The sequence below is a fragment of the Oncorhynchus mykiss genome, chromosome 3, assembly GCF_057628025.1.
Source record: "Oncorhynchus mykiss isolate SJ-2025 chromosome 3, ASM5762802v1, whole genome shotgun sequence".
Taxonomy (NCBI): domain Eukaryota; kingdom Metazoa; phylum Chordata; class Actinopteri; order Salmoniformes; family Salmonidae; genus Oncorhynchus; species Oncorhynchus mykiss.
In genome coordinates this window covers 30884950-30904982 of record NC_143024.1, presented here as the reverse complement: position 1 = coordinate 30904982, position 20033 = coordinate 30884950, and the positions used below count along the sequence as shown (strand labels likewise).

At 44.8% G+C, this 20033-nt stretch overlaps 1 protein-coding gene across 47 annotated transcripts in view; it reads left to right on the top strand.

Annotated features, from left to right (window-relative positions):
- rims2a (regulating synaptic membrane exocytosis 2a) overlaps positions 1–20033 on the top strand; it is a 247315-nt gene that overhangs the window by 120824 nt on the left and 106458 nt on the right. For 46 of the 47 annotated variants that reach the window (XM_090227805.1, XM_090227695.1, XM_090227752.1 and 43 more), the window contains 6 exons: positions 3151–3218; positions 5247–5366; positions 11538–11637; positions 12369–12492; positions 13155–13201; positions 13463–13575. In XM_090227805.1, coding sequence (XP_090083931.1) covers positions 3151–3218; positions 5247–5366; positions 11538–11637; positions 12369–12492; positions 13155–13201; positions 13463–13575 — 572 coding nt within the window. Of the gene's footprint in view, positions 1–3150; positions 3219–3369; positions 3591–5246; positions 5367–11537; positions 11638–12368; positions 12493–13154; positions 13202–13462; positions 13576–16035; positions 16084–20033 lie in introns of all 47 variants that reach the window. The other variant, XM_090227859.1, reaches the window with a different exon arrangement.

Here is a 20033-nt window from a genome sequence, read left to right as displayed (position 1 = left end):
CCAGGGGAGGGGTGAAGGGATGGAGGGCTTGTGATAGGACCAGGGGAGGGGTGAAGGGATGGAGGGCTTGTGATAGGACCAGTGGAGGGGTGAAGGGATGGAGGGCTTGTGATAGGACTAGTGGAGGGGTGAAGGGATGGAGGGCTTGTGATAGGACTAGTGGAGGGGTGAAAGGATGGAGAGCTTGTGATAGGACTAGTGGATGGGTGAAGGGATGGAGGGCTTGTGATAGGACTAGTGGATGGGTGAAGGGATGGAGGGCTTGTGATAGGACTAGTAAAGGGATGGAGGGCTTGTGATAGGACTAGTGGAGGGGTGAAGGGATGGAGGGCTTGTGATAGGACTAGTGGAGGGGTGAAGGGATGGAGGGCTTGTGATAGGACTAGTGGAGGGGTGAAAGGATGGAGGGCTTGTGATAGGACTAGTGGATGGGTGAAGGGATGGAGGGCTTGTGATAGGACTAGTAAAGGGATGGAGGGCTTGTGATAGGACTAGTGGAGGGGTGAAGGGATGGAGGGCTTGTGATAGGACTAGTGGAGGGGTGAAGGGATGGAGGGCTTGTGATAGGACTAGTAAAGGGATGGAGGGCTTGTGATAGGACTAGTGGATGGGTGAAGGGATGGAGGGCTTGTGATAGGACTAGTAAAGGGATGGAGGGCTTGTGATAGGACTAGTGGAGGGGTGAAGGGATGGAGGGCTTGTGATAGGACTAGTAAAGGGATGGAGGGCTTGTGATAGGACTAGTGGAGGGGTGAAGGGATGGAGGGCTTGGGATAGGACTAGTGGAGGGGTGAAGGAATGGAGAGCTTGTGATAGGACCAGGGGAGGGGTGGAGGGATGGAGGGCTTGTGATAGGACCAGAGGAGGGGTGGAGGGATGGTGGTGATAAGGGAGGATGGTGATAAGGGAGGATGGTGATAAGGGAGGATGGTGATAAGGGAGGATAGTGATAAGGGAGGATGGCTGGTTGTTTTGGAGAGGACTTGACCTTACTCTGACATTCAGTGTCTCTGCCAGCCTTGAAAAATATTCATTAATATTAATGTAGAAATTATTTACTGTTTTCTCAGCTTCCAACGACGTGATCCTCAACACTCTTGATAGCAACCCTAGAGTAAAGCTACAGACCAGGCTCTACATTTAGAGAGATATTGAGAGAACATCCCTTCCCATCCTACCCAAACCCCCAACCCTAACAACATATGCAGCATAAAGCTATTTTTATATTCTTCCAACTGAATTCCCTGACTTCTCCCAGATTGAGTTATGTATTCACCAGGCTAACTGCTTTATGGAGACCTGTCCTTTATAGCTCCATTAGATTATTCTCTTTTCACAGGAAGTGATGCAAAGGAAATGATGCGTGCAGCTTTGGGTTGCAAAAATGCACTGGTTCTATTTAACCTTACCTGTGCCTGCAGACGTATGGGAACGTACACTTTGACTGAAAGGTTGAGTAAACAAAAAAGCCTGTTTTTTATTTATTTTTACAGTGCATACTGAACATACGGCAAGCTATATATCGACAAATCGGCAATTGAGACAGATGCAGTGTCCTGAATGGTCCATAGTAACAAAATGGGCGAGCAAGTGGCTGGCCGTACCTCATACTTCATCGCTGTATGCTTTTAATATGAATCACTTCATGTTTCCGAATTTCTGTCTTCTGGGGTTGTAAAATGAGTGGCCAATGAGTGACTCATCCTCTCGACGGGCCACCTCAGCCTGTCGGTGAAGACTCCCATCCCGCATTCAACATTCACTACTTCTCACTCTCTTAGTTAGCTGGCTTTACAAGCTTCTTCATCACATTGTAGTGTTTGTTGCATTCTCACTCTGCACATCCACCACCCACCATCATCAACCAGACGAAATGCCGCTGAAGTCTATAACAACATGACGTCGTTCTAGAAAGCAGGTGCAGAAGTTATGTTGGATCTAAAGATGATGTTCTCTCTATCAGGAGACTGATGGGTTGAGGATAGATGGAGGAGAGAGAGAAGTGGAGGACCGAGGAGAGAGAGAGAGAGAGAGAGAGAGAGAGAGAGAGAGAGATGTGGGTTTACAGGGACTAGTTCTTGGTTTGTCTGAGGGAGCCAGTCTCCATCGATCCCCCTGACCCACATCAGACAGGTTACAGACAGAAAGACTGGCTGAGCCTTATTGGAAAAAGTGCACACACAGAGCACAGACACAGAGAAAAAGATGAACTCTCTCCCTGACTGCTGAAGTCCCTGTCTGGCCTGCTAGGCTGAGGGAATATGACTGCTACTCACTCACTTTACTGTCTGAGCAACACAAACATATGGGAAAAACTGAACATGTAATGGCATAATAGCCATTTGCCCAGCCTCCATCTCTCAAGGCTGTATCCATCCATCCCATCCACTGATGCCTCCAGTACAGATCTGGGCAAGGCAGTCATCGGGATAGCATCTTAAAAAGCTCTCCCTGGTGCACTTTAGATTGAGGTTAGTTAAGGTTGCTGGGGCATTGCCATCTTTGTCCCAGTTAAACATATTACATCCCAAGAAGCACCTCTCTCTCTCTTTCTCTCTCTCTGATCCAGACCCAGGCTGTTAAGATAGCAGGACGCAAGGACGCTATCTTCATTTGAAAAATGTGAATTCCTGCAGAGACTGCAGAGAGTTACAACAATATCTTTGGCTAGTTTGCTTCAACAGAATCTCTTGGAAAAGAGGTTTGACTGGCAGCATGTTTGAATGATTTATGAACAAGAGTGTGGGGCCTGGTTTGGTCTTGCAACCAATGAGAATTGTTCCAAGACTAAACACAACCTAAATGGTCTGTGCTTGTGTTGTCTGAATGTGTGTGTTAGTAGTCATGGTCATGTACTCTGTGCTGTATACCATCACAGTATTGACTTCAGAGAGGCCAATTTACTGTATGTGGACTGTATGTTTCCACTCTCTTCACAGGAGCTATTGTTGTTCACTTGTGAGTGTGTGTCTGCGTGTGTGTGTCAGCACTGTACGTTGGAGTTCTGTGGGCCTCACCTTTTCCTCTCGCTGTCTTCTCTTGTGTGTGTGTGTGTGTGTGTGTGTGTGTGTGTGTGTGTGTGTGTGTGTGTGTGTGTGTGTGTGTGTGTGTGTGTGTGTGTGTGTGTGTGTGTGTGTGTGGCTCCCACAGGAGATTTGGATGGCCACTGGTTGGACCATGCTTCATGGCATAGCAGCGAGGCCTCCCCAATGTCTTTGGTGAGACATGCGGAGCCCTGCCCCTAACCCCCCTCCTCCTCCCCTTTCCTCCCCCTCTCCGAGTCCTTTGTCATTTCATGTTTGCTTTGTTTTATTTACACCTCCGCATGGGTTTTCTTCTTTCTTTCTGTTTTTTATCCCACACCTGTAGGGGACAGTCAAAGGGGGAAAAGAAAAACTATTGAGCAGGCATTTTTGTCCGACTCAACACACAACACCTTATCTGAGAGGCAAAAGAAAATGGTTCGCTTTGGGGGCCACTCATTGGAAGAGGACGCAGAATGGTGCGAACCCCAGGTTAAAGACTCTGGCGTTGACACATGCAGTAGCACTACCCTAAACGAGGACAATCAGCATAGCCATAGTGAGAAGGTACTGGAGACTGTGTAGCCAAAAGATCTGCATTTTGTTCTTTTTTCTTTATTTTTCTTTACCTACCTCCTCCGGTCTTTATCTGTCACTAATTGTTAAATAGTAGACATGTTTATTCTTTTTTAAATTTGAATTGATTGATTTTTCTTTGAACTTCGTCTTTATTATTATCCCGGGGACTTGATCAGATTGATTTCATTTCGACAGCAGCTTGCTGGGTGTTGCTGAAATAGGAGATGGGGAACCCCTCTTTATTGTTCTGCTGTTTGCTCTCTGGCAGCATAAAGATCCATAAAACACAACTCTCTTTTTTGTCATGGCACACAGCAATGTCCACTCCTCTAGTTGCATGTTGCTAGTTGCTCTCAGTCTGTTTTGTTATTGTTACTGTAGCGGCCATCTTAGTAACGCTACAGTAGGGTAACGACACCTACCTCTCACTGGAATGACCCCTCCTCTCCCAACGCACACTACCTAGTCAAGTCATTATCCCCCCTAGATCTCCACTCAGTCCAATACCAAAACTAAACCAAGCACTTAGAACTGAGAACAGGGACGATTGGATTTCTTTTGCACAGACAAAGTTAAGTTTTTCTTTTTTTCCCTTCCGCTGTCATGTTTGTTGTGATCTTTTTTTTGTCTCTCTTCATCTTGGCCTTAATCATCGCGCTGTGCTGTGCTTTTGGGAGTTTTCGTCCATAAATCCTACTTTGGTTCACCTCTTTTTGTTGTTGTTGCGTAATACATGTTTTCTTCATCTGCTTCTACCTGCTCCATTGTGGAGGTGTAGTGCTGTGTGTAGCAGGGCAGAGAGTGGTGTAGTGCTGTGTGTAGCAGGGCAGAGAGTGGTGTAGTGCTGTGTGTAGCAGGGCAGAGCGTGGTGGACTGCAGTCTTAACCTCCCTCTGCCTTCAGCTAAGGCCTCCCTCACAGACCATCAGACAAAATCTACGCTCATCCAAACTCAACTGGACTTGATGCCAATGAGGCATGAGTTTCAGTGAGATGTTCTAGATACAGTGCAGGTTTTCTCAGATGGTTTGTGTGGAGCCTCTGCTCTGCTCTACGGTGACTAGGAGGGCGTGATGGTTTGCCTATTTTACCCTGCATGGGGTGCTGTGCTGAATGCACTCTACCTATTCCCTGTTGGCAGGATCACACAAGGCCTGGCATTGGATGTGCAGCATTTTTCATTTTCATTGAATCAGATTGAAGTACTTCCATGAAGTATGTTTATGGACATAGCTAATCACTGCTTAAAAGGTGGGCTGTGTTATTGTACATGTTGTTTTAGCATTTTGCCTTCAACTGCAGTACGCATAACTGTGATGCAATAGATACAAATCTTTTTTAGATTTTGATGAATTATGTCTTTTAATATCTAATTGTGATAGTCCGGCTAATCCCAAAAGAAAAGACAGGTTATATAATCTGAAATAGAAAGGATAGAGACAGAGCTATAATCACCAGATTAGATAACTAGCCAGAGCTTGTGTGATCGTTCATTAAGTCAAATGAATTGATACCCCACCCTCACCCCCCACCCCTCACATGATACACACTTTTCTGAAGAAGTCTTTTTAAAGGGATTGAAGTGAATCTGGTGTGGATGAGTTGTAAAACACAAGGTGTGTTGTTGCTGTGTGTGTTCCTATAGCATCCAGTGACATGGCAGCCCTCCAAAGATGGGGAGCGCCTAATAGGGCGGATTCTGCTCAACAAGCGGATGAAGGATGGAAGTGTACCTCGAGACTCAGGAGCACTGCTGGGACTGAAGGTGCGTCTGCCCCGTCTGTCTGACCTCTCTGTCTGGACTTCTGTCTATCTACTAGGACCAGTCTGACCTGATGGTCAGAGGCTGTTTGTTATTACAGCTGTCCATCACTATTCAAAGGTTGCTTCCCAAATGGTATCCTATTCCATATGTAGAGGGAATATGTTGCCATCTGGGCCTCGCTAAAGAGTATACGCAGCGGATATAATTTGGTATATGGTTTAAGAATATATATATTTCACCTTTAATTAACCAGGTAGGCTAGTTGACAACAAGTTCTCATTTACAACTGTGACTTGGCCAAGAATAAAGCAAAGCAGTTCGACAACACAGAGTTACACATGGAAGAAACAAAACATACAGCCAATAATACAACTGAAGAAAATCTATATACAGTGAGTGCAAATGAGGTAAATAAGGGAGGTAAGACAATAAATAGGCCATGGTGGCGAATAAATTACAATATACCAATTAGACACTGGAGTGATTGATGTGCAGAAGATGAATGTGCAAGTAGAGATACTGCAAAGGAGCAAGATAAATAAATAAATACAGTATGAGGATGAGGAAGTTGGATGGGCTATTTACAGATGGGCTATGTACAGGTGCAGTGATCTGTGAGCTGCTCTGACAGCTGGTGCTTAAAGCTAGTGAGGGAGATATGAGTATCCAGCTTTAGTGATTTTTGCAGTTCGTTCCAGTCATTGGCAGCAGAGAACTGGAAGGAAAGGTGGCCAAAGTAGGAATTGGCTTTGGGGGTGACTAGTGACATATACCTGCTGGAGCGTGTGCTACGGGTGGGTGCTGCTATGGTGACCAGTGAGCTGGGATAAGGTGGGGCTTTACCTAGCAGAGACTTGTAGATGACCTGGAGCCAGTGGGTTTGGCGATGAGTATGAAGCGAGGGCCAGCCAACGAGAGCGTACAGGTCGCAGTGGTGGGTAGTATATGAGGCTTTGGTGACAAAACGGATGGCACTGTGATAGACTGCATCCAATTTGTTGAGTAGAGTGTTGGAGGCTATTTTGTAAATGACATCGCCGAAGTCGAGGATCGGTAGGATGGTCAGTTTTACAAGGGTATGTTTGGCAGCATGAGTGAAGGATGCTTTGTTGCGAAATAGGAAGCAGATTCTAGATTTAATTTTGGATTGGAGATGCTTAATGTGAGTCTGGAAGGAGAGTTCACAGTCTAACCAGACACCTAGGTATTTGTAGTTGTCCAAGTATTCTAGGTCTGAACCGTCCAGAGGAGTGATGTTGGATGAGCGGGCAGGTGCGGGCAGTGATCGGTTAAAGAGCATGCATTTAGTTTTACTTGCGTTTAAGAGCAGTTGGAGGCCACGGAAGGAGTGTTGTATGGCATTGAAGATTGTTTGGAGGTTTGTGTCCAAAGAAGGGCCAGATGTTTACAGAATGGTGTCGTCTGTATAGAGGTGGATCAGAGAATTACCAGCACTAAGAGCGACATCATTGATGTATACAGAGAAGAGAGTCGGCCCAAGAATTGAATCCTGTGGCACCCCCATAGAGACTGCCAGAGGTCCTGACAACAGGCCCTCCGATTTGACACACTGAACTCTATCAGAGAAGTAGTTGGTGAACCAGGCAAGGCAGTCATTGGAGAAACCAAGGCTGTTTAGTCTGCCGATAAGAATGTGGTTGATTGACAGAGTCGAAAGCCTTGGCCAGGTCGATGAATACGGCTGCACAGTAATGTATCTTATCGATAGCGGTTATGATATCGTTTAGGACCTTGAGCGTGGCTGAGGTGCACCCATGACCAGCTCTGAAACCAGATTGCATAGCGGAGAAGGTACATGGGATTCAAAATGGTCGGTAATCTGTTTGTTAACTTGGCTTTCGAAGACCTTAGAAAGGCAAGTTAGGATAGATATAGGTCTGTAGCAGTTTGGGTCTGGAGTGTCTCCCCCTTTGAAGAGGGGGATAATCGCGGCAGCTTTCCAATCTATGGGAATCTCAGACGATACAAAAGAGAGGTTGAACAGGCTAGTAATAAGGGTTGTAACAATTTCGGCAGATCATTTTAGAAAGAGAGGGTCCAGATTGTTTAGCCCGGCTGATTTGTAGGGATCCATATTTTGCAGCTCTTTCAGAACATCAGCTATCTTGATTTGGGTGAGGGAGAAATGGGGGAGGCTTGGGCGAGTTGCTGCGGGGGGTGCCGGGCAGTTGACCGGGGTTGGGGTAGCCAGGTGGAAAGCATGGCCAGTTGTCGAAAAATGCTTATTGAAATTCTCAATTATAGTGGATTTATCAGTGGTGACAGTGTTTCCTATCCTCAGAGCAGTGGGCAGCTGGGAGGAGATGCTCTTATTCTCCATGGACTTTACAGTGTCCCAGAACTTTTTGGAGTTTGTGCTACAGGATGCAAATTTCTGTTTGAGAAAGCTATCCTTAGCTTTCCTAACTGCCTGTGTATATTGGTTCCTAACTTCCCTGAAAAGTTGCATATCACGGGGGCTAATGCAGTAGGCCACAGGATGTTTTTGTGCTGGTCAAGGGCAGTCAGGTCTGTGAACCAAGGGCTATATCTGTTCCTGGTTCTAACTTTTTTTGAATGGGGCATGCTTATTTAAGATGGTGAGGAAGGCACTTTTAAAGAATAACCAGGCATCCTCCACTGACGGGAGGAGGTCAATATCCTTCCAGGATACCCTGGCCAGGTCGATTAGAAAGGCCTGCTTGCTGAAGTGTTTTAGGGAACGTTTGACAGTGATGAGGGGTGATCGTTTGACTGCAGACCCATTACGGATGCAGGCAATGAGGAAGTAATCGCTGAGATCTTGGTTGAAAACAGCAGAGGTGTATTTGGAGGGCGAGTTGGTTAGGATGATATGTATGAGGGTGCCCGTGTTTACAGATTTGGGGTTGTACCTGGTGGTTTCATTGATAAGTTGTGTGAGATTGAGGGCATCAAGCTTAGATTGTAGGATGGCCGGGGTGTTAAGCATATCCCAGTTTAGGTCACCTAGCAGCACGAGCTCTGAAGATAGATGGGGGGCAATCAATTCACATATGGTGTTGAGGGCACAGCTGGGGGCAGATGGGGTCTATAGCAAGCGGCAACGGTGAGATGATGTATTATTGACATCATTTTCTGGTTGTAAACTGGTTTTGTGGTTGAGGAAAAATACGTTGCTAAAAAGACATTAACAAACTGTCCTTCAGCTGTGGCTATTTTTATCTGCACATATATTTTGAAGTGATATGTGTTTTTTGAAGTGATATTGTATTATTCATGATTTAATATTAATTTGGTGGCTAATTATTTTCCTGATTAATATTAATGAGCTGTATATTGATATCAAATACTTTATGTTCATGGCAGTATTCCAAATGGCACCCTATTCCCTATATAGTGTACATCAAAAGTAGTACACTATATGGGGAATAGGGGGTCATTTGTGATGCACACTGTGTATCCAAACATGCTCACATTGAACCTTTTTAATGAACGACATTCATTGGCTCAGTGCAAAAATACTCTCAAAATCTCTCAAAAACTTTCTGTGTTCCAAACTGCAACCTACTCCATATACAGTGTGCTACCTTTAACCAGGGAACTGGTAGTAGTGCACTATATAAGGAGTAGTATACCATTTGGAAAAAAAATGTATGTAGAAAAGCCTATTTGAAAAGCTCAGTCAGAGACAATGTCCCTTTACTGTAGATAGGGAGATCACATCTGAAACATTGGGATTGTACAGCTTATTCCCCATTATGTACAGTACTGTACTAAACATATGTCCCATATTTACAGTATATCATGATTAGACGGGTAGATTTTCTGATGAAAAGTATCTTAGGTTTTCCTTACTCCACCTAATCTGTGCGGCGTGGGCTGGTTAAAGAGCTGAGCACACACAGCTAGCCAAAGCACAGTGAGAGCTAGCACAGTGAGAGCTAGAACAGTGAGAGCTAGAACAGTGAGAGCTAGAAGAGTGAGAGCTAGCACAGTGAGAGCTAGAACAGTGAGAACTAGAACAGTGAGAGCTAGAACAGTGAGAACTAGCACAGTGAGAGCTAGAACAGTGAGAGCTAGAACAGTGAGAACTAGAAAGTGAGAACTAGAACAGTGAGAGCTAGAACAGTGAGCTAGAACAGTAAGGCCATCAGGAGAGAAAAGGAAAGTGGCAAGATGGGAAAATAATTAGTGATTGAATGAGCTTCCTGAATTGGTATGTTTGTGCCTGGTCAGTGCCTCTTTGTGCTGTACGGTACGCTATGTGTTTCTCCTCGCTCAGCAGCAAGCAGTGACCAGCCAGTCTGTTTGTCTCTCTCTCTCTCTAACTAACTAACTAACTGCTCTTAAATACAATTAAAACCAAATGCATGCTCTTCAAGCGATCGCTGCCTGCACCTGCCCGCCCATCCAGCATCACTACTCTGGATGGTTCTACAAAACTCCTTCCGTGGCCTCCAACTGTTTTTAAACGCTAGTAAAACCAAATGCATGCTTTTCAACCGTTCGCTGCCCGCACCCGCCCTCCCGACTAGCATCACCACCCTGGACGGTTCCGATCTAGAATATGTGGACCACTACAAATACCTAGGTGTCTGGTTAGACTGTAAACTCTCCTTCCAGACTCACATCAAACGTCTCCAATCCAAAGTTAAATCTAGAATTGGCTTCCTATTTCACAACAAAGCATCCCTTACTTGCTGCCAAACATACCCTCGTAAAACTGACCATCCTACCAATCCTCGACTTCGGCGATGTCATTTACAAAATAGCCTCCAATACCCTACTCAATAAATTGGATACAGTCTATCACAGTGCCATCTGTTTTGTCACCAAAGCCCTATATAATACCCACCACTGCGACCTGTACGCTCTCGTTGGCTGGCCCTCGCTTCATACTCATCGCCAAACCCACTAGCTCCAGGTCATCTACAAGACCCTGCTAGGTAAAGTCCCCCCTTATCTCAGCTCGCTGGTCACCATAGCAGCACCCACCTGTAGCACGCGCTCCAGCAGGTATATCTCTCTGGTCACCCCCAAAACCATTTCTTCCTTTGGCTGCCTCTCCTTCCAGTTCTCTGCTGCCAATGACTGGAACGAACTACAAAAATCTCTGAAACTGGAAATACTTATCTCCCTCACTAGCTTTAAGCACCAACTGTCAGAGCAGCTCACAGATCACTGCACCTGTACATAGCCCATCTATAATTTAGCCCAAACAACTACCTCTTCCCCTACTGTATTTATTTATTTTGCTCCTTTGCACCCCATTATTTCTATTTCTACTTTGCACATTCTTCCATTGCAAATCTACCATTCCAGTGTTTTACTTGATATATTGTATTTACTTCTCCACCATGGCCTTATCTCACCTCATTTGCTCACATCGTATATAGACTTGTTTCTACTGTATTATTGACTGTATGTGTGTTTTACTCCATGTGTAACTCTGTGTTGTTGTATGTGTCGAACTGCTTTGCTTTATCTTGGCCAGGTCGCAATTGTAAATGAGAACTTGTTCTCAACTTGCCTACCTGGTTAAATAAAGGTGAAATAAAATAAATAAATACATCTCTATCTCTCACTCTCTCAGTCCCTTTCTCGCTCTCTCTGGCCCGGCTGTTACATAAAGCCATTTCATTTAGAAGACTTCCGTAAGCTCCTTTGTATGTTGGCATTCAACTGCCATTAAGAGGGGATTTTATTTGTCTGATGCCTGTGGAGGGAGAGCGGTTCAGGGGCTTACAGAGTAGAGCAGAGCTGGGTCCCCTGGCCTGCTATAGGCCCCCCAGGCCTCAAGTGTTCCAGCCCCATGCAGAGAGAGGTGGCCCCAGGTTTCCAACACAATAATGACATTCATCATTATGAAACGAGATGTACATTTTGACTAAACATGTACCTACTTTCTCTGTTCAAGAATAGCTCCATATGGGCAGAATGACGCTATGTGGCTACATATGCCATTATAATTAGGTCTAGATCTGCAGGTTGCATTTTACCAATTGTGAATTGAATTCACACATGGATTTTCAAACGTGGACAATAAATATTTCTATGAAACAAAGTGATCAGTGCATCCATGTTCCTTTCCTGCCAGGCTGCTTACACCATACTGAGGGTGTGATTATATTACAGTATAATAATATATACTAATACTATACATGTTGATGTGTGTTGCTTCCCTCATAGGTGGTGGGTGGAAAGATGACAGAATCTGGTAGACTTTGTGCTTTCATCACTAAAGTGAGGAAAGGAAGTCTAGCGGATACTGTTGGACACCTCAGACCAGGTACCTGCTGACCTCATTTTATACTCTGACTACATCGCTTACCATGTTTAGAACTACATTAGCCATGTTTAGAACGACACTTACTATGCTTAGAACTACGTTTACCACATGTAGAACTACACTTACTATGTTTGGAACTACATTTGCCATGTTTAGAAGTACACTTACTGTGTTTAAAACTGCATTTACCATGCTTAGAAGTACACTTACTGTGTTTAGAACTACACTTATAGATACAAGATTTTTTGAAGCACACTGAAGATTGTCAATACATTTCTCATGTACACAGCACTGTAGATTTAATAAGCTACTTCAGTGATTCAAGAAACATTTGGATTACTTGGTGAACTGGTGCTGAACTGGGTCAGAACCTTGTTTTAACTTCTGACACCCTTTGCCCTTCATTTAATAGCACTAATTACAACATGTATGAACTAGACAGATGTGCTGTTATTTGTTACCATAAGGGTTGCGACCGAGGCCTATTCAATTATTTATAATATTACCGTAGCAGGAAGATTACAATGCTGTACTGTTTGTTTATGTGTGCTGTGTTTTCTACAATACCATTCATATTCTCCTTTTCTCCATCATGTGGGCCTGCTCATGTTTATAACTACACAGATCATGTTTTTAACTATATTTATAACTATGCTTCCCATGTTCATAACGGCACCGTGCCAGCTGACGTCTTGGTGTGTGGATGACTGACAGCATCTCTTGTTTTACAGGCGACCAGGTGCTGGAGTGGAACGGGAGGTTTTTACAAGGAGCCACATTTAAAGAAGTTTACAATATCATTCTAGAATCAAAGCCAGAACCCCAGGTGGAACTGGTGGTCTCTAGGCCCATAGGGTAAGACCTAACAACAGCAACTACACTTATTACTACTGAACCATCAAAACTACAGTGTATTCACATTCATACATTTGTAGAAATATGTCTTGCAAAGGAGAGAGTATGTGAGAAATGGAAAATGGGGGCTGAGTGTATTTCAATGTCATTTGTTTTGCCAGCACCAGCTTGTTTATTTAACATATCTGCCTCCCAACCATCCCTCCCTTCCTCCCTCCCATCCCTCCCTTCCTCCCTCCCAATATCCCTCCCCTCCATCAGTCCTTCAGTGGGATGACAGTGTCAGAGGCTCATATGGGACTAGCAGTGCGGCACAGTGAAATGAACGGTGGCTGCTGCCTTTCTCTCTCTCTCTCTCTCTCTCTCTCTCTCTCTCTCTCTCTCTCTCTCTCTCTCCCTGTGTCTCACTACCCACTCTCCCCCTCTCCTCCACAAACAGCGGGATGCCAATCGTTTTTGAAAGTAGAGATACCCAGAGAAATCAGAAACCCCTTTGCTTTGTCAGTGTCTATATTTGTCCTGCTTTGTATTGCTGAGGGAGGGAGCTGCTGTACAGGAGAATGAAGACTAATGCTCTTCTTAGGACCATTAAAATACAGTGCATTCAGCATTAGCACCAATTGATCCCCTCTCCCCCCCCCCCCCCCCCCCTCTCCTTTCAGAGATATTCCTCGGATACCAGACAGCACACATGCACAACTGGAATCAAGTAAGTTTGGCTTTTCTTTCATTTCCCAATGATAACTAATTAGCCTGCGTTAATTAATCAACCTTGAAATATCAAGCTAAGGTAATGTCAAAGAGAGGTGATGGTATCTCATTTCTATCTCTCTACCCTACACGCTTTCTTCTTCTCTCCCCTCCCCCCTCTCTCTCCCTCTTCCTCTATTCCTCTTCTTGAAGTATGTTACCAAAATCACAGTGTTTCAGATTTGATCATGTGAGCTTCTCCCTGTCTGTCCTGTCTCAGGTTCGAGTTCCTTTGAGTCTCAGAAGATGGATCGCCCCTCTATCTCTGTCACGTCTCCCATGAGCCCCGGGATGCTGCGGGACGCCCCCCAGTACCTGTCAGGACAGCTCTCAGTGAGTACCCTACTACAATACCCACAATACTCTGTCTGGGCCTACATTACCTGCAGGAAAGTATCATACAGTGTAGATTCACACAGAGGGTTTAAGAACAGATGTTTTCTTTCTCTCTTTCTCTGCAGTATTCAGGGAGAGTAGCTGGAGCTCTGAGAGTAGCTGGAGCTCTGAGAGTAGCTGGAGCTCTGAGAGTAGCTGGAGCTCTGGAGAGTAGCTGGAGCTCTTCAGCGTAGCTGGAGCTCTGAGAGTAGCTGGAGCTCTGGAGAGTAGCTGGAGCTCTAAGAGTAGCTGGAGCTCTGGAGAGTAGCTGGAGCTCTGGAGAGTAGCTGGAGCTCTGGAGAGTAGCTGGAGCCCTGGAGAGTAGCTGGAGCTCTGGCGAGTAGCTGGAGCTCTGGAGAGTAGCTGGAGCTCTGAGAGTAGCTGGAGCTCTGGAGAGTAGCCGGAGCTCTTCAGCGTAGCTGGAGCTCTGAGAGTAGCTGGAGATCTGAGAGTAGCTGGAGCTCTGGAGAGTAGCTGGAGCTTTTCAGCGTAGCTGGAGCTCTGAGAGTTGCTGGAGCTCTGGAAAGTAGCTGGAGCTCTGAGAGTAGCTGGAGCTCTGAGAGTATGTCGAGCTCTGGAGAGTAGCTGGAGCTCTTCAGCGTAGCTGGAGCACAGAGTAGCTGGAGCTCTGGATAGTAGCTGGAGCTCTGGAGAGTAGCTGGAGCTCTGGAGAGTAGCTGGAGCTCTGAGAGTAGCTGGAGCTCTGGAGAGTAGCTGGAGGGAGCTCTGAGAGTAGCTGGAGCTCTGAGAGTTGTTCAGTTGGACCCATCCCAACCCAGCTTAGGACCATATATCCTGTTACCCTGAACCATGTTGCTTATTATCTGATGCCTAATTTACTCTTGGGGGAAGTGAGTAAAACACACAGTTGAGATTAACATGGGAGGAATGAACTCTAAAACTCAAGAGGCCAGATGGAAATAGATTAATGCTAACCTCTAACACTTATTTTCTTGTCTCAACACTCAGGATATTTAGTTTCTTGGAGAAAAAATAAAGATAGTTATGAAATAGTCACAGCTTTTCAATCCCTTTCCTTATGAAAACACATCAATATTATATGTGATTATAAATAAAAATATATCAATGAAATATATCAAAGTATCAAACAATATACCAGTATATCAGTCAAAATATATCAGTCTATCAAGTCCATAGTGTGTTTGTTTATCAGAAGAGGTGAGAAGGTTTGATAGTTGACTGTGTGTCCATAAACACTGTAAGCCTTGTACTGTAATGTTGCACCCCAGTAAAACTGCTCCTAGAGCCAGAGAAGGAAGGAAGAGAAGGAAGGGAGAGAAGGAAGGGAGAGAAGGAAGGGAGAGAAGGAATCATTTGATGTCAGTGTTCTTTCTGCTTGTTGTTGTTTTCTTTGGTGAGGAGGGGGAGATCTAATCTGTGCTGCTGCTAGTGTCTCCACCTGGCTCCTCTCCTCTCCTGTCTGTATGTAACAGGAGCATGGCAGAGCAGAGTGAGAGCCAGGGAGAGAAGGAGCACAGAGAGAGGTAGCAGGCACACACAGGCCCTCCAGTATTCATAGGCCTACACCCAGGAGGCCCGTGCTGACAGTTATGACGCAAATAGAACCCAGTCAGCCAATCAGGCTGCAGTTCTGATCTCTGCAATCCCTACCTGTAGCACTCAGCCCCACACCACTCAGATCCAGAAGTTCTCTCCATTTCATCAATGAGCCGACCTTGAAACCAAAATAAGAGTATTTGAATTGTACTGTAGTTAATATACTGTAGTTATACTGTAATTAATATACTGTAATTATACTGTCATTAATATTCTGTAATTAATATATTGTAATTATACTGTAATTAATATACTGTAGTTGATATACTGTAATTATACTGTCATTAATATACTGTAGTTGATATACTGTAGTACATTACCTTGTTGGATCAAGTGCCAGTTAAATAATACATTGGATGCAGTTAGAAATTGTATTGTGTTTTTATTATTATTATTATTATTATTTCCAAGCCGTGTTGAGGGAACAATTGGATTTGAATACGTCATCATGACGCAAATGTTAAATGAAGAAAGGAAGGAAAGTTACAGTCCAGAGAGCACAGAAGGGAATGCTTAGTTAGAAGTCATCAATCATTTTCTGTGAAAACGGGAGCAGAGCAGCCTCTTCCTCTCTCTGAGGAGTGTGGAGGTACAGGAACCCACAGATAAGGCTCCAAGACAATACAGCACATTAGTGAATAATGAGATGCAGATTGATGCTAATGAACGGTGGGGGAAAACACACCTCTAGATTGACTCTCCGTCCCCTCCTCCTCAAAATGTGTTTGTGTTATTGTGGCACTGGTTCGAGTCCAGTGAGTGTGTTTTGTTGGTTGTTTTGTGTTTTTTTGTTGGTTTTATTGCATTTTTCTTTGTTGTTGTTTAATTTTGCTTACCCAGAGCCAAAGCCTTAGTAGAAGAACAGCGCCTTTTGTCCCTAGGGTCCAGGTAAACACCTGTCTGACTCACAGACTGACTCTCTTTGGTCTTCGCTCGCCTTTTTCTGTTGCCTTTTTGGTTTCCTCCATCTTGGAAAATGCATACCAGGGAAATGGCGGCATCTTTCCCTTGCAGTGCGGTGCATTATGTCATTATTATTATTATTATTCATTTATACCATATAACATGATCATACGGTTATGCCAGGAGTCTCGACTCTTTGCATGACTAACTAATCTAAAGGAAATATTTCAGAGAGACACCCTTCCATTGCCAGATCCTGTAGCCTACACTCAACAGCAACGACAAGCTCAAACACATGGCCAGATCCTGTAGCCTACACTCAACAGCAACAACAAGCTCAAACACATGGCCAGATCCTGTAGCCTACACTCAACAGCAACGACAAGCTCAAACACATGGCCAGATCCTGTAGCCTACACTCAACAGCAACAACAAGCTCAAACACATGGCCAGATCCTGTAGCCTACACTCAACAGCAACAACAAGCTCAAACACATGGCCAGATCCTGTAGCCTACACTCAACAGCAACGACAAGCTCAAACACATGGTCAGATCCTGTAGCCTACACTCAACAGCAACAACAAGCTCAAACACATGGTCAGATCCTGTAGCCTACACTCAACAGCAACAACAGCAACAACAAGCTCAAACACATGGTCAGATCCTGTAGCCTACACTCAACAGCAACAACAAGCTCAAACACATGGCCAGATCCTGTAGCCTACACTCAACAGCAACAACAAGCTCAAACACATGGTCAGATCCTGTAGCCTACACTCAACAGCAACAACAAGCTCAAACACATGGCCAGATCCTGTAGCCTACACTCAACAGCAACAACAAGCTCAAACACATGGCCAGATCCTGTAGCCTACACTCAACAGCAACAACAAGCTCAAACACATGGCCAGATCCTGTAGCCTACACTCAACAGCAACAACAAGCTCAAACACATGGCCAGATCCTGTAGCCTACACTCAACAGCAACAACAAGCTCAAACACATGGCCAGATCCTGTAGCCTACACTCAACAGCAACAACAAGCTCAAACACATGGTCAGATCCTGTAGCCTACACTCAACAGCAACAACAAGCTCAAACACATGGCCAGATCCTGTAGCCTACACTCAACAGCAACAACAAGCTCAAACACATGGCCAGATCCTGTAGCCTACACTCAACAGCAACAACAAGCTCAAACACATGGCCAGATCCTGTAGCCTACACTCAACAGCAACAACAAGCTCAAACACATGGCCAGATCCTGTAGCCTACACTCAACAGCAACGACAAGCTCAAACACATGGCCAGATCCTGTAGCCTACACTCAACAGCAACAACAAGCTCAAACACATGGCCAGATCCTGTAGCCTACACTCAACAGCAACAACAAGCTCAAACACATGGCCAGATCCTGTAGCCTACACTCAACAGCAACAACAAGCTCAAACACATGGCCAGATCCTGTAGCCTACACTCAACAGCAACAACAAGCTCAAACACATGGCCAGATCCTGTAGCCTACACTCAACAGCAACAACAAGCTCAAACACATGGCCAGATCCTGTAGCCTACACTCAACAGCAACAACAAGCTCAAACACATGGTCAGATCCTGTAGCCTACACTCAACAGCAACAACAAGCTCAAACACATGGTCAGATCCTGTAGCCTACACTCAACAGCAACAACAAGCTCAAACACATGGCCAGATCCTGTAGCCTACACTCAACAGCAACAACAAGCTCAAACACATGGCCAGATCCTGTAGCCTACACTCAACAGCAACAACAAGCTCAAACACATGGCCAGATCCTGTAGCCTACACTCAACAGCAACAACAAGCTCAAACACATGGCCAGATCCTGTAGCCTACACTCAACAGCAACAACAAGCTCAAACACATGGTCAGATCCTGTAGCCTACACTCAACAGCAACAACAAGCTCAAACACATGGCCAGATCCTGTAGCCTACACTCAACAGCAACAACAAGCTCAAACACATGGTCAGATCCTGTAGCCTACACTCAACAGCAACAACAAGCTCAAACACATGGCCAGATCCTGTAGCCTACACTCAACAGCAACAACAAGCTCAAACACATGGCCAGATCCTGTAGCCTACACTCAACAGCAACAACAAGCTCAAACACATGGTCAGATCCTGTAGCCTACACTCAACAGCAACAACAAGCTCAAACACATGGCCAGATCCTGTAGCCTACACTCAACAGCAACAACAAGCTCAAACACATGGTCAGATCCTGTAGCCTACACTCAACAGCAACAACAAGCTCAAACACATGGCCAGATCCTGTAGCCTACACTCAACAGCAACTACAAGCTCAAACACATGGTCAGATCCTGTAGCCTACACTCAACAGCAACAACAAGCTCAAACACATGGCCAGATCCTGTAGCCTACACTCAACAGCAACAACAAGCTCAAACACATGGTCAGATCCTGTAGCCTACACTCAACAGCAACAACAAGCTCAAACACATGGTCAGATCCTGTAGCCTACACTCAACAGCAACAACAAGCTCAAACACATGGTCAGATCCTGTAGCCTACACTCAACAGCAACAACAAGCTCAAACACATGGCCAGATCCTGTAGCCTACACTCAACAGCAACAACAAGCTCAAACACATGGTCAGATCCTGTAGCCTACACTCAACAGCAACAACAAGCTCAAACACATGGTCAGATCCTGTAGCCTACACTCAACAGCAACAACAAGCTCAAACACATGGTCAGATCCTGTAGCCTACACTCAACAGCAACAACAAGCTCAAACACATGGCCAGATCCTGTAGCCTACACTCAACAGCAACAACAAGCTCAAACACATGGTCAGATCCTGTAGCCTACACTCAACAGCAACAACAAGCTCAAACACATGGTCAGATCCTGTAGCCTACACTCAACAGCAACAACAAGCTCAAACACATGCTCAGATCCTGTCGCCTACACTCAAACAAGCTCAAACACATTGATCAACATGTTAGCTGACATGGGCATGTTGTACCTAGTCAGCTACAACAGTGCTCCACATTGGCAATTAAAGGAGGGTGTCTCCTTAAATGTTTTAGTAAAACTGTTACATTTTGTGGGACAAATAAATGAGCTTATTTGTTCTGTGGAACATGAAACTAGATTGGACATCGTCCTCAATTGGCTTGACGCCCTCAGGTCCTGAATAGGTTGCTATAGCAACAACGGCCAACAACTGGTAATCATGAACACAACATTTGGCAAATATTTATATTGACATTTTTGAATGGCTGTAAGTTTCATGTTGCAGTCCCTTATTTTAAAGCATATTCCAAATAATATTTTAGAGTTTGAATACAGAATTCACTTGAACTGAACAGGCAAGCATGGAGCCTTTTTAAGGAGATGTCATTACTCTGGCTAGCTTGTGAGAGTTGGAGTGTGGAATACTCATGTTATTTGGGAGATCACATTTGTATATTTGTCCCATCATGTCCTTGTCAAGCATCAGTTCAGCTTCAAACAAAATATATATATACCGTATACTGTATAGGAGTTTTTGGTATGATATGCACTGTTGGTTTCCTCGTTTTAAAGGTAGGTGATGTATTGCCAACACCTCACACTATCTGTCAGATAAGGAGAGGGTGAGAATGGAAGTCTATAAATAGGTGTGTAGTGTACCCTTGGCGCAGCTCCTAGAGGTAGATCAATTAGCCTTCTGTAGAAGCAGTGTTATGCTCTACTTAACCAGGCCACGCAATAATGTCAATGTAAATGATGTGGCTGACTGTACAGGAAATATAGGCAGTGTAATGGATTACATCAGGGGTATAATTTCAACTTTTCAAGGTGAATCTGTCAGTTAAGGGTTATACCATCAGTGCAGTGCTGTAGTATGGTCAGAATCGTACATCTTTTCCATAGGGGACTTGT